At 34.8% G+C, this 14,828-nt stretch overlaps 1 protein-coding gene across 2 annotated transcripts in view; it reads left to right on the top strand.

Moving 5' to 3' along the window:
- Nucleotides 1-14,828, top strand: part of ADGRB1 (adhesion G protein-coupled receptor B1) — a 500,908-nt gene that overhangs the window by 465,798 nt on the left and 20,282 nt on the right. The window contains exons 22-24 of one of the 2 annotated variants that reach the window (XM_063451001.1): nt 1,438-1,504; nt 4,644-4,729; nt 14,033-14,152. In XM_063451001.1, the coding sequence (XP_063307071.1) occupies nt 1,438-1,504; nt 4,644-4,729; nt 14,033-14,152 (273 nt within the window). The remainder of the gene's footprint in view (nt 1-1,437; nt 1,505-4,643; nt 4,730-14,032; nt 14,153-14,828) is intronic. The other variant, XM_063451000.1, reaches the window with a different exon arrangement.

Genomic DNA, 14,828 nt, shown 5'->3' with positions numbered 1-14,828 from the left:
GACCCCCGTCCCCTAAACAATGACAAAATCTTTATTACATATATAATAATAATATATATATTATGGAGAAAGGTTGCACTATTGGAGCAACTGATTGAAAATCCCAATACTCGGCAGAGATCTCAGATAGGTTTAGCGTAAAGAATAAGACAGTGTGTACAAAACTGAGCTTGGGCAGTTACAGGCAGCTACAGAGTCTGTTTAAATGGTTTAAATGGTGAAAATATGGTGTAAAAATCTTTAAATCTAAATTGATATAAATGGTTAGACAGGTTTACTGAGGTCCATCAATGTGTATAATGTGTGAGCGTCAGGGTTGCTATTCATTCTTTCAGTTAACCCGCTCTGTATGGAAAGCGTTAATGCACTCAGTGGAAACCTAACCTCCAGTCGTGCAGTGATATTCCATCTCTGCAATGCTGTACACAAGCTCAATAATTCCGTTTAATCCAGATTATATGCAAATTAGTAAAAAAAAAAAAAACATGCAGGAAGTCGCTAACTCATTTCCCCACCATTTTGAGGTAAACGTCCGCTGGTGGTAAATGGCCAAGCAGGTCTTGGCGTGCCCTATGCTGTCACAGCAAGGTGCTGAAAGTGTCATAGCTTTGCTTCTCGCCCAGACATCTGTCACTCCAGGATCGACTTCGGCCCTGCAGCAGAAACAATTGACCAGTGTCAGCTCAGCTGTCTGTGATCTCATTGACATTCCGGCGGCAAAGCCAGGCAGCCTGGCACAGCTCTGGGTGTCTTTCATCCTTGCAAACACGGATTCTCCCACTGCTTAGTCCTTTCCACTGCCTTTTATACATAGATAGATAGATAGATAGATAGTACAATCCATATTTTTTTATTATTTTGTTGGAAGTGCCACCACCCTGGTTGCTAAGATAACAAATGACACTCGTTCTCAGACTACAAATAAAGGCCCTGCTAAATTAGCAAAATCCTCATATAGAGAAATTTAATTTTAGACCTGTGTCTGTTAGTGCCATTAATAAACTTTATAATAATTAATAAAAACATGAAAAACCTTTGTGGACCAGATCAAATCCCAGCAATGTTGCTGAAGCTCAGTGCGCCGGCAATTGCTAAACCTGTCACTACCCTAGTCACTGAATCCCTGGTGTCAGTCTACATACCCAAACTTTTGAAGACTGCAAAAGTTGTACCTACCCATGAAATAATACATTGGTATCTACCTATCGTCCGATATGATTGCTACTCGTATTGTCAAAAATCTTGGAAAAATGCATTCCCATGCATACAATAATAAAGTGGCTCGATCCTCATTTTCCTACAGAGCACTGCAATTATGGATTAAATGTTTGTACATGTTTTATCTGCAATTGATATGTTATTTTAAGACAATTAAATGAGACCATGTTTGCACTCAATTAGAAAACAATAATCTTTTTGCATGTTTCTGTCTTGTAGTTGCTGGCTGTCACTGGAAGGGGGCCTTCTGTATGCATTTGTGGGACCGGCGGCTGCAGTTGTCTTGGTATTTGACTTGCTGTATTCTTGTTTAATCTTATGTGTTGTTTATGTATCTAATAACATTGATAGTATTTTTCTTTGAATGTATTAATGTAACAGTGTCTCAACAAAGTGATACATTCTTCACTGACGACGTTATTTACCATAGGGAAAATGATCTAGAATTCACAAAGATATTTCATAATTTATACCAAAATAGCTCAGACTGAGTTGGAATTTATTTTTTAAATTGCTTAATAGTTTTATTAATTAAACACCAAATTGTAGTGAATTAAAATACATAAATAAACTGAAAAATGTACGCAAAAAGAACTGATTTGAAAAGTCCCAAAGCAGGATATAGTAACATCTGGTCATATTAGCTTGGATTTTTAAAATGCATATCCAATTCACAGTTGTTGTTTTTTTATAGATAGATATAAATAGATAGATAGATCAAAAAAGCGAGAAGTTTGGTGCCAGAAATGAATTTATTTTTTTAATCATAAATCTACTCCGTGAGAAACAGAGAAACATGGATTCATTTTCTAAGACATGCAACAGTCTCCTGTTCAATATAGCAGAATAAAAAACATCTAAGTCTTCAAGACTTAATCTGATTCCGCTCAAGGAAGTTCCCATTTTTATTTATTTATCACTATATTCATGGTTGTTATTCAGTGCTTTTCTTAAATTTGGAACATCAGGAGTATATGACCTGTTATTCATAATTCGAAGACCCATCCTGGTTCAATTGTATGTGTTGGTCATATCTTTGTAGATAAATCCTAGAAGCTATACATATTTTTTTTTACAATTCATATTTCTTGCTTTAGTCCTGAAAAAGGAGTGACATTGTAAAATACAGCTCTCAGGACGATTTTGACATTGATTTATTAAGGCATAATGTTCTATGCTGATCCCACATAACTGTTCCCCTTTTCCATCAATGAAGAAAGCCTGCCTTCCTTGGCCACAACTGTCTTAGATTGTCCACAGGAAAGTACATCCGCAAGAAGTCCTTCCTGAAATATCTTCATAGAGATTTCTTAGAACAGCAATGTAGTGTATAACTAGTATGCATGGTTTTAGCTAACACAGGGAAAATATCAAAAGCTAAAGTTTCTATTTCCAAGATGCCTTTTGTGAAGATTGGATTTCATGTATTTGCTTTATAGTTATGGTCATTCAATGATACCTGTAGGAGAACAAGAGTTTGGTGTTGAGCCAAGAATATAAAATACAATGGATGTTGATGACATGAGAGAATTAGGAAGAAAGGTGGCTGTAGTAGACTATAGAAACCACCAAGTGGCCAAAGTTGGACCATGCCTGTCCTTACATGCACATACTTTTATTTTGAAGAACATAGCCTTTAGAAGAAATGATACATCTACAAGCAGAGTATATATTTTACATTAAGAGTGAATGAGGTCTTACGACTTGTTTCCAGTGCTTTCTTTAACTGTTACCAACAAACCATTACCCACTGCTCCCATATGCTGGTGAGACTGTCAGAAGGACATACTGTTACAAACACCATATGGGTGCAAATAATGGGATCAGGTGACCGAGCATCTCCCGGGCCTAATGTCTATTCCCTTTAACACAGTGGTCCATAGGGTGAAGGATGGGGTAGGGTATACTCATTGAACTGCAACCCAGCAATATACATTTTCTTTTTTTAATTTTCTATTTTATTAATTTAACCTCGTAAGAAAACAACTTCAGAAATAAAAGGGGATCATGACAGAATATTTCTGTCATGTGGCATTAAGGGGTTTAATATTTTCACGTGACTTTCAGCGCAGCAACAAATATCAGTGCATTGCCCTACTGTTCACTGAGGCACTGAAAGGGTTAATTAAAATATTGTCCTGCTGTAGTCGCTATGGCAACACGCACGCTTTTTCATCATTTAATAATGATAAACGCTATGTGGTGATCACTATCAGTTGCAATAAGCATCACTAGCGAAGAGACGTTACAGGCAGGAGTTAGGGTTGGAAATTAGCAATTTCTGGACGTTAATATCTACTTATATATTTTGTGGCACATTTTGAAAAAAGCCCTTAGGAATTTATTCAATTGGTGAGAATTTATGGAGCATTGACAAGGGAACTGTGAATTTATTTCAAAGAAGCTGAGCTGGTTGGAGAGTCTTTCTTGATCTGTCGGTTTAGTCCAAGATTTTCAATTCTCTTGTCCATTCGCCACAGTCCCCAGTTTAGTGAATAATTCTGCCACTTTAAATTTTATTCCTACTCGGATTAATTCATCCCTGATAAAACATGTCAAGACAAACCCTGGACCGTCCATAAAACTCCTCTTATAATTCATAAGTGAGTTGAAAATAATGCATAATTCACACAAGAGAACAAACTTGAAACCCAAGAAAAGATGGCTAATGTTAATCAGTTTGACATTGACTGCACATGGTGATAACGGGTAATTAGACTTCAATGTTTACCTAGCAGGTGAATTATATAAATTATATGTCAGGTTTTCTGCTGCTCTGGTAGAATTAGTTTCATTTTTAGCAAGAGAAAAGGGGGAATATATCAAATAAAAAGGACACTGTAGGCACTATAACCATTTTATGCCATTGAATTTGTTATAGTGTCTGGAGTCCCCTTGTACTGTCCCTCCAGTAAGTGCTAAACCATTTTTGAGCAGTTTAAGACCGAATAAAGGTTGCCTTCAGTTCTAGCCATAACAAATCATATCTGTAATGGTCGCTGCGATAGGCTAAAAGCGGTAGGCTGACACTCTCAGCCAATCACAGACAACCATTGCTGTTCTGGCTAATGCTTATTCATTAGCCCATGCAGCAGAGGTGGAGGGGTTTCTGGGTACTCCCATTTAGCATTAAAACATTATAAACTGTTTAATGCCGAGTGAAAAGGATGGGACGACACTATAACCACTAATTCAACCACTATTAAATGAAACTGGTACAGTGCCTATAGTGCCCATTTCAAAAGCAGGTACTCATGACTGCTTTAAAAATATATCCTCAATTATTCCTACTGATATTGTAAGGTTTTCATAAAAAATCAAACAAAAAAAAAAACAATAAAAACCTCAGGTACAATTTCATAACCTGATAACACATTTTGCTTTACATGTTATGTTTGAAAACCATCTTCTGTTATTTCTGACAGGTTAACATGGTCATTGGAATTCTGGTGTTCAATAAATTAGTGTCGAAAGATGGAATAACAGATAAAAAACTCAAGGAGCGGGCTGGGTAAGTCACTTTATGCAGTATTTTAAAGCAATCATATGATCAATAACAGAGCTAGTGCCTACATTAGTCAATACAAAGCTCAATAGAAAAATAAAATCAGATAAAAAAGAAAATCATAGATAAAAACTCAACATATGCGTACATGCTAAAATACAGTATAACAGCATGTTCTACACCAATGCCAACATGGATTTATTTAGTTATGAAACAGCAAATCTGTCAACGTAAAAATGTTAAACTTGATCAATCCATACCAAGCAAATGCTCAATTCCTGTGAACGAGAGCAGGGAATCAATGGAAGATTTAAAGTAAATAAATGCAGACTGACATACGTGTAGACTGACAGAGAGAGAAGAAGGAAAAGATAGTTAAATAAAATGTTAAATAGATAATTAGAGCTATGAAAAGAGCAAAGTAGGTAAAAAGACAGATAAAAATGAGATAAAACTAGCTAAAACAAAATGATGAACTGACTAACGGATGATAGATACAGTGAGGGAAAAAAGTATTTGATCCCCTGCTGATTTTGAACGTTTGCCCACAGACAAAGAAATGAACAGTCTATAATTTTAATGGTAGGTGTATTTTAACAGTGAGAGCCAGAATTACAAAAATAAAATAAAATCCAGAAAAATGCATGTCAAAAAAGTTATAAATTGATTTGCATGCCAATGAGTGAAATAAGTATTTAACCCCTATGACTTAGTACTTGGTGGCAAAACCCTTGTTGGCAATCACAGAGGTTAGACGTTTCTTGTAGTTGACCACCAGATTTGCACACATCTCAGGAAGGATTTTGTCCCATTCTTCTTTGTAGATTCTCTCCAAGTCTTTAAGGTTTTGAGGCTGACATTTGGCAACTCGAACCTTCAGCTCCCTCCACAGATTTACTATGGGATTAAGGTCTGGAGACTGGCTAGGCTGCTCCAGGACCTTAATGTGCTTCTTCCTGAGCCACTCCTTTGTTGCCTTGGCTGTGTGTTTTGGGTGATTGTCATGCTAGAATACCCATCCACGACCCATTATTAATGCCCTGGCTGAGGGAAGGAGGTTCTCACACAATATTTGATGGTACATGGCCCCGTCCATCATCCCTTTGATGTGGTGCAGTTGTCCTGCCCCCTTGGCAGAATAACATGCATGATTGACGGTTGGGATGGTGTTCTTGGGGTCATAAGCAGCATTCCTCCTCCAAACACAACGCGTTGAGCTTGATTTTGGTCTAATCTGACCACAACACTTTCACCCATTTCTCCTCTGAATCATTGAGATGTTCATTGGTAAACTTCAGATGGGCCTGAACATGTGCTTTTTTGAGCAGGGGACCTTGCGGGTGCTGTAGGATTTCAGTCCTTCACGTCGTAGTGTGTTACCAATTATTTTCTTGGTCACTATGGTCCCATCTGCCGTGAGATCATTAACAAGATGCTCCCATGTAGTTCTGGACTTGTTCATGATTATTGAAACTCCACGAGGTGAGATTTTGCATGGAGCACCAGACTGAGGGAAACTGACAGTTATTTTGTGTTTTTTCCATTTGTGAATAATCGCACCAACTGTTGTCACCTTCTCACCAAGCTGTTTGGCGATGGTCTTGTAGCCCATTTCAGTCTTGTGTAGGTCTACAGTCTTGTCCCTGACATCCTTGGACAGCTATTTTGTCCTGGCCATTGTCGAGAGTTTGGAATCTGATTGATTGCTTCTGTGGACAGGTGTCTTTTATACAGGTAACAAGCTGAGATTAGTAGCACTCCCTTTAAGAGAGTGTTCCTAATCTCAGATCGTTACCTGTATAACAGACACCTGGGAGCCAGGAATTTGCTGATTGATAGGGGATCAAATACTTATTTCACTCATTGACATGCAAATCAATGTATAACTTTTTTGACCTGCATTTTTCTGGATTTGTTTTTGGTATTCTGTCTCTCACTGTAAAAATACACCTATGTTTACTAGACTGATCATTTCTTTGTCAGTGGGTATTTTTTTCCTCACTATAGATAGATAGATAGATAGATAGATAGATAGATAGATAGATAGATAGATAGATAGATAGATAGATAGATAGATAGATAGATAGATAGATAGATAAATAGATAGATAGGCTAGCAGATAGAAAACAATAAATATAGTAGACAATATATCAAGCAGACTAGCATAAAAAAAACACATTTTGTTTTTATAATGAGTACTATTTTATTAATATAATTCAAATGTGTCTATCTGAGATTTTAATGTTTAAGGATCTCATATACAATCTTAAATAAGTGAATACCGTATTGTTTACAATATAAATACTATTTTTTAATGTTTAAACACACTATTAAATCATTATCACAGAGTATTGACTGTTCTATTAAAACCACAAAGACTAAATTCTGGTTTGTAAGTTACAAAGACATTTTTCAAATACTTGCTTGGAAGTCTGATCTCATAATAACAAATAGATATATGTTCTGGCACTAAGATATATCTAGTTATTGATTATAGTTTGCTGCTTAAAATTGACTTATTGAACATTACTGGGTTCTGTTGCATTATTTTGTGCTGATATTTCATTTTTCAAACCTCAGCTCTTACAGCATATTTCAGACATGTTGGAACATAGTTTGGGCTATTACTTGATTTCAGTTGGCAACATAATATTCGCCAATGCACTCTGAGCATCTAAATAGCAACCCACCAGTTTGAAAACATTGATTACAAATATTGGATATTATTTTATGGCTCAAGGAGGTAAAGCTATGTGAAGAAAATTGTTCTACAGGCAGTTTAATACCTATATTGTTTGCAAGTGTACTGTGAAAAGACTTGGACTAACAGAATTTTGTAATGACAAGCTTTCGGGAGAACCTCCCTTTCTAAAGTTTAAATTATTTCTGAGCCCAGAAATGTTTCAGAATTGAGAAAGGTTCAGAAATGCTTTAGACTTGAGAAAGGGATGTTCTCCTGAGAGCTCATCATTACAAAAGTTGGTTAGTCCAATAAAAAAAAGGTATTACAAGTTAAAAATTGTATCTGTTTTTTACATCTGCATCACTCGACTAACATGGCTACAATCTCTACATGATAAGACTTATTATACTGTCTTAAAATCATTGACTTACATAATTACTTTTTTATTATATTTGTTGTTAGTTGACATATATTTTCAACAATAGACTTGTACACGTTGGAATATTTTGGTTTGGAAAAATTTATTCAGTGGAACATTTTAAATTTTTGAGGTCAGTAGAATTTAGACAAAAAATATTTTGCCTCATCCTGGAAAAATTTGTGAAGCCCCGAAAAATGTTGAAGTCCTAAAATGAATTAACAAATGTGCTTATAGTTTCACAGTCCACCGTGAAAGTCAAAAACGTTGCTACCCCTTTCTTAAAAATGGGAAACTTCATGTAAAATCCACAATTTTGTTCGTCATCCAAATCAATATGTAAAATGCATTATAGATAAAATATACATAACTAGTGAAATAAGGATAAACAAAAACAGATATTCCTACTGCGTTTCACATATATTGTTATTTAGTTGCAGAAATGGCAGAGGCAAAATATTTTTAGCAGTATATATACCCTGCAGATTCTGAAGATAATCTGGAAATCTGCATGTTCAATACCTAGTTAAAAAAAATAGTAATAGAGACTATATTACTTTAAATATATTTTGTGGACAGAGGTTAGTGGTTCAGCACAGGCAACCCAATTAATCGTTGGCATTAACATTGGAAAACACATTTTATGTGGACCTATTTTTCTTATCCTGATAATTTCCAAAGTTTGATTATATCTTGAATCCCAGAGGATGGGCTGAGGGGAGGACCTGGGCAGCCCAGGGAGGTTGGCCATTCCACCATGCTGTGCATTTTGGATATCTGTAACCAGCACAGAATTAACATTAGCCAAACTGGCTAATAGCATAGAGATACAACACTGGCATCAAACTGACCTGCTGTACATACAGACTCCCGAAGTGATCATGGGGCTTGGATTATCACTTTAATAATATATTTGCTTATCCCTTTTATTAATCGAAAACATTCTATTGAAAAGTGAAAATGAAAACTAAATGTTAAAATAGACACCTCTCTCTTCTGCAAGTGGGCAACTCCATCATACCCCCCTGTCAGTCATAAATTTCAATAAAAAGGATCATCACTCATTTCTTTAACACAGGTTGTAGATGTTCTAATGTTTGATGTTGAATTTCTACAGGAGTGAATATTTCCCATTCATTGTATGGATGCCTATATTAATATTAATGGCCAGAAAAATGGCCAGAAAAATGGATCTACATGTTCATTAGCGCCTATCCAGGATTAGACAGTTTAAATACTCGTATTGCATTGCAAATAAAAAGACCACATACACTTAAGGTGTATATGATAGATGTGATTTTTTTTTTTAATTTTGGGGGTTTTATGTATCATAAGGGCTAAACACCTTTGAGGCTCACGAGGAGGTTGCATCATTAGAAACAGGAAGGATTGATACTACCCTTAAATGTTAGGTAGTGTGAGAGTGGTAAAATGGTACATGGAATTAATCAGAAGATTGGAGGAAATCCTGGCTCATATTTAAATCATTATCTCAATAGGATAAAGCAACAAATAGGGTTTAATATTTTACAGAGGAGTGGGCAAATATGCCCTCAAATTCTAATTTTTATTTTAAATAATTATAATTTTATTTAATAATATTTTTTTTTAATGTATGACTTTGTTTTGTATACATCTTTTTGGGGGAACATTCTATATTACTAACTCTAGTGTTTTAGCATCATAGCATTTGTAATAATACCTAAAAAAAAATGTAACACGAGAACAAAATATTTTTAACACCCAAAAATAGTCAGTAAAAAAATAAAGCGTAATCTATACTTGTGTTCTAGTGATCAGAGTAATTAGTGTGTTGAGGGATTTTATTATTTACTTCCCGATGCTTTAAAGATTGACATCATCCCATGTAGAATATTGCCTTGTTTATCGACATGGCAGTGGCTAGGTCAAGAGGAAATGATCTATGACTTTCCTACGCATGTTTTTCGAAAGACAAGTTCTTTCTTTGAAAGTGAACGTCAAGCGAAGAAAAACTCAAGTGATTTGAACACTTGTGTTTAAAAACATCAGCTTCTCTTTAAAGGTATCATGTTTTGTTAGTTGTTGTTTTCCTTACAAATCTAAGGTATTACGACATCAAGGTTAGAGACATGTATTGATTATCCATTATTGCTGAGAAGCTAGCTCTCCAGGTATCGTTCTAATTTTAATGATGGAACAAACAGAAAAAAAACTAGAATCCTCTGAAAAACGGGACATAGTATAATTTACCTTCCACTTTGACATTAAATCTGAAGGCCATGTCTGAATCACATCTAAACTGACATCATGAAAAACAGGAAGTAGCTTTGTTTAAAAAAACAACTCAATTTTCAGCCCTATTTTTGCAATAAAGGTGACACGTCAATCTACGCATGGCTTGTGTGAGTGAAATAGATAATTAAATGTTATAATTCTACCACATTCGGTATCATTCAATAACTAAACCATTTAACTTTTAAGGTTTGATGTCAAAGTAAAAATTAAAATTGTAGATAATAATGACTTTCAAAGAAGTACATTTAGTGGGACCGAGAGGGACTGCACAAGCTTCTACCCATCCCGGGTAATGCAGCAGCAATCAACAACTCTTAGGAATTATGGGGATGCTGATTGCACAATTTATGGGTGGGACAACTGAGTGTACTGCCTCTTCATCCATATTGTCTGTGTAGTGGATCAGAACATTATTTATATATTTGTATCTATATTTGTACTGGTACTTTTGACTGCACACTTTCTAAGTTGCATGTAAAACCTACCTGAAGTCAAAGTTACCATGGAAACTATTTCTAGGTGACGAGTTCATCAAATTGTTCCTTTAATAAAGTATATTTTTTTTCTATATTATTCTACTTTTCCACAAAAAGAAGAAGTAGGGAAAAAAAGTCCATCACAAAAATACTTGCAAACTATGTACTTACTATCGTCTTGGCCTCTAGCATGTGTGACATGTCATGATTCCCTTTTATTCCAGACGTTTGGTCCTTATGGGGCTAAAGGAGCTTAGACAAAAAACAGAATCTTCAAGTTTGCAAAGCCTAAAAATAAAGAGGTATATCATTACAAATGTAAATTTTGGTGAATACTTTTGAATAAAGACAATGTAGAGACTTTGGTAAAAGGTTTTGAGCTGCTAGGCCTTCAAAGACATTCAGATTCTCAACACTGTCTCACTGTGCCACATAACCACAAGCTAGTAAAATGTTATTGAACAGGGTAAAGGGTCCCGTTACAGTAGACATACCATGTGAAGTCTATGCATTTAAAAAAAAAAAAAAAAAAAAAGACTCTTAAATGAGCCAAGTGGCATGACTAATGCAAAATGGTGGCTGTAGGAGAAGGGGAATATTGAGATATACTTTGAGGACATATTTATTTCTGTAAATCTTCCCTTTAAGGTAGTTTGTTCTTTCCTAAACCAGTTCATTTAGTTTTTAAGTTTTGCTGTTTTTCATTTTTGTTTTGATTTGTTTTTATCAATTAATAAAAAATGCACACATGCATTGCTTGTGTTTCACCATATTCTAAAGGGTTTGACTAACAATTAAATTAAAACTATTTTCCAACATGCTGAATTTAGAGAACTAGATCGTGTTATATTTTGGTAAAAGGTCCAATACCTAGGTATATAGCTAGAGTTAAATGCGTGTTCTACTAATAGACATCTGTTTAATGAGCTTTGAAATGTAGTCTTTGTACAAATTATAGGAAAACGTTACAAGACAATAGCCCACACTGCTATGGCAAGGGATTGGCATTGGACACTACATTACCCATTACTTTTTAACTGTCTTTTCTGACATATTTATGTTACATATACCAAATTTTTCATTCACTCTGTACCATTCATTGTGTCAATATTCTTAATGTATACAATAATGGTTTAAAATATTTTATCACTGCAGAATGCCCAACAAGTTGTAAAAAAAATATATAAATGCAGAATGTTCACCTGGAAAAAAAACAACCAACCAACCAACCAAAAAAAGGCAAATTATGAGAAGGTCATTTTATTTTTAAAAATGTATGGAAAACTACATCAGTAACTAAAAGCTGCCTATGTGCTATATAATGCTAAAATGTTAGAAACATTTTTTTAATTGATATTATGGTATGTAAATCAGATTAATCCATGCTGGGGATGTACATGCACAATATTTCTCAAGTTGCCCAGAACATTGAAGTGCAGAGATAAATGTCCACTACATTACGTACTACTCCAGTAAATGTACTGGGATACGTGATCAAATAATGTAAAGTGACAGATCTACTTTAAGAACATTTAAAATTCTATTCGCTGACATTTGTGAATTAATGTAACTTACTTTGCAAACATCCGATTTCCATTTCTATCATATATCACAACTGGAACAAAATTTGGCATAATTTGAGTCCCAATGGAGGTTTATAAATATGAAGGGCTACACAGCCTTTTCACCAAGCAGGAAACCGCATTAACCTGATTGAACTAATTATTATTTTTTTTTTTTTAAATGAAGTCCAAAATAACAAATGTAAAAATAAAACTTGCCAACTGGTTTGAAATGCAGAGTCCACTCCGTATCTTAAAGTAGAAATTCCAAGTTGGTTTTCTCATCACCACTTCCTGCTGTTTAGTGAAGAGCTTCTTATGATGTGATAGCACAGTTAGCAAAACATATATGATCACTTTTTAATCTCTATTGATTAATTCAACATTTTTGTTTGTTTTTGTTTTCCATGAGATGTCCGTGTTAATGCGTTTACCAAATTTAGAGCTTTATGAAGTTTTACCCAAAGTAAAAAAGAACAATATTAGGAGAAATAACAGGATGAAGAAAAGTACATGGAAATGCATGGTGTTTACTGTCTCTGTGAATGCTCTTCTGTAGTCTAATTCTGACCCAGTTTTACCCCTGTTTAGACAAATGTACCATTTTAGGGACGACCTGTGTTAGCTAATCTGAATGTACTCTAGAGCACTATTATCCTAGCTATGTACTTTATATTCAGCACTTGTTCACTTCAAATAGCGAGGCCATTTACCTTATTAAGAAGGTCCTTAATTAAGGGTTAGGCTAAGCCTTTGGGTTCATTTATTGTGAATAGAGTCATTGTCCCTACAGAATTCAGAATGGTACATGAGGAAATCATTATTTAGCTCTTAAGATATTTTTCTCATGCAGAATATATTAAATCCCCTCTCTACGGCTTATAATTCAAGGTGGAAGAGAGTGAGCACAGCATGGGGTAACATTTGTACTTCATTCTTTAAATTGCTAAAAAAAAAAAAAAAAAAAGCTACATCAAATGAAAAAATCCAGTTTGCAAAAAATAGATCCAAATAATAAATGTATCTAGAGCTATGCTCTATAACAGGGGTTCCCAACCCAGTACTCATGTACCCCCTACCAGTCCAGGATTTATGGATTGCCCTGTTGTGTCTAAAGTTTTTTTTTTGTTTTGTTTCTTTAAAGCACCTTAGACACAACTGGGTAATCCCTAAATCCTGGACTGGTAGGGGTACTTGAGGACTGGGTTGGGAACCACTGCTCTAGAACTATGGTCAGATTGAGTGAAATATTATTTCTTCATATAAGTATTTATTTTTCATATAACAAGTTAACAAACTTCTGTGTCCAATGCTTACCCTTGTTAAAGTGGATTTGGCACCGACCCCAAGCTGTAATATTTATAGATGTAGGTGAACAATATTGATTGATAGTGCCTTGTGCTAACTAATACTATTTTAATCTTTCTTCCATAATTTTGTAATGTTCTGCATTAATCCCTCCCCCAAAGGGATTTAGTATTGACGCAGACTACAGTTCTGCCCAGTCACTGATTGTGGGTGTGCCCAGGGCGTTATCAATTTATTTAAAGATTAATCACAATTAAACACCCAGTTTTATAAATGGGTTATTTTATTGCTTTAAGAAATTAAAATAGAAGTATGTGATAATAAAAAAAATTGCGATAAAAATATTAACAATTATTGAAAAAAATACAAACAACAAAAGGTAAATAAAATCTTCTCATCCATTCACAATGGAGCACTCACAAGGCTTTATCTTCGTATTGATAAATGGTTGCTCATTGAGCACATCAAAGTTTGGTTCCAAAGAGCCCAGAGTTATTTTGCTACAGATTTTGACATGTTGATTGTTGGTGGTGTAATATTTTTATTTCTGTTTTCAAAGCAAAGTATCTTTTGTTTTTGTTTCAGTATTTTTGATTTTAATTGCAGTCAGATGACAATGCCCCTTTATGGCATGACGCTCAAATGTTCCAAGTGTGGAGTAGTATCTTCAGCAGAAGTATCCGCCACAGCCACCAGTAACGCCATGTTAGTCCTTCTAATTTCGGAATTCCTTGCTTTCTCTTATTTTCTTTGCATATCTGCTTTTGTTTTTTGTTTTTTTTTTCAATTCTGTTTATATTTTATATTTTTGTGTCATCCTTTTCTCTTATTTTGTTTTTTATGACTTTCCGTTGTGTTTGACCATTTTGTCCACAGCCTTGCAAAGTTGAAAGCGTAGACACATTCTAATCTTCATATAGAATATTTTTTAACTGTGGTACGAGTTCAGCATGATTTAAGGGAAAACTAAGCTAAACAAACATAGAAATCTACACACATATACAAACGATATAACACAGAAGATTTATTAACGTGTTCTCTTCTAAAAAAATGTTACAAAAGGGGTGGAAACACCTATAGAAAATGCCTGCTGGTTCCACAGGTTTTCATGGTGACTGCCCTACTTTTAGTATGTTAGACCACTTTTTAGAACAGAACAAACTGATAAGTCTCCACCAATATCTTTCTTACAATGCTAGACTCTGCTATTGCTGGCTAAATACATCACAAAATTGTACTTTTTTACACAATATCTCTGTATATTTAACAAAAAAATTATGTTTTTTAAGGGAGGAACCATGAGCCAAGTGTTTTCACTGGTAATCCATGACTTCTCTTTTAACTTGCTTGGTTGGGCGATGTCATAGGGTCGTTATAATGT

The sequence above is a fragment of the Pelobates fuscus genome, chromosome 4 (assembly GCF_036172605.1).
Source record: "Pelobates fuscus isolate aPelFus1 chromosome 4, aPelFus1.pri, whole genome shotgun sequence".
Classification (NCBI taxonomy): domain Eukaryota; kingdom Metazoa; phylum Chordata; class Amphibia; order Anura; family Pelobatidae; genus Pelobates; species Pelobates fuscus.
Note: the sequence above shows the minus strand (reverse complement) of the source record. Positions and strands in the feature narration are given on the sequence as shown.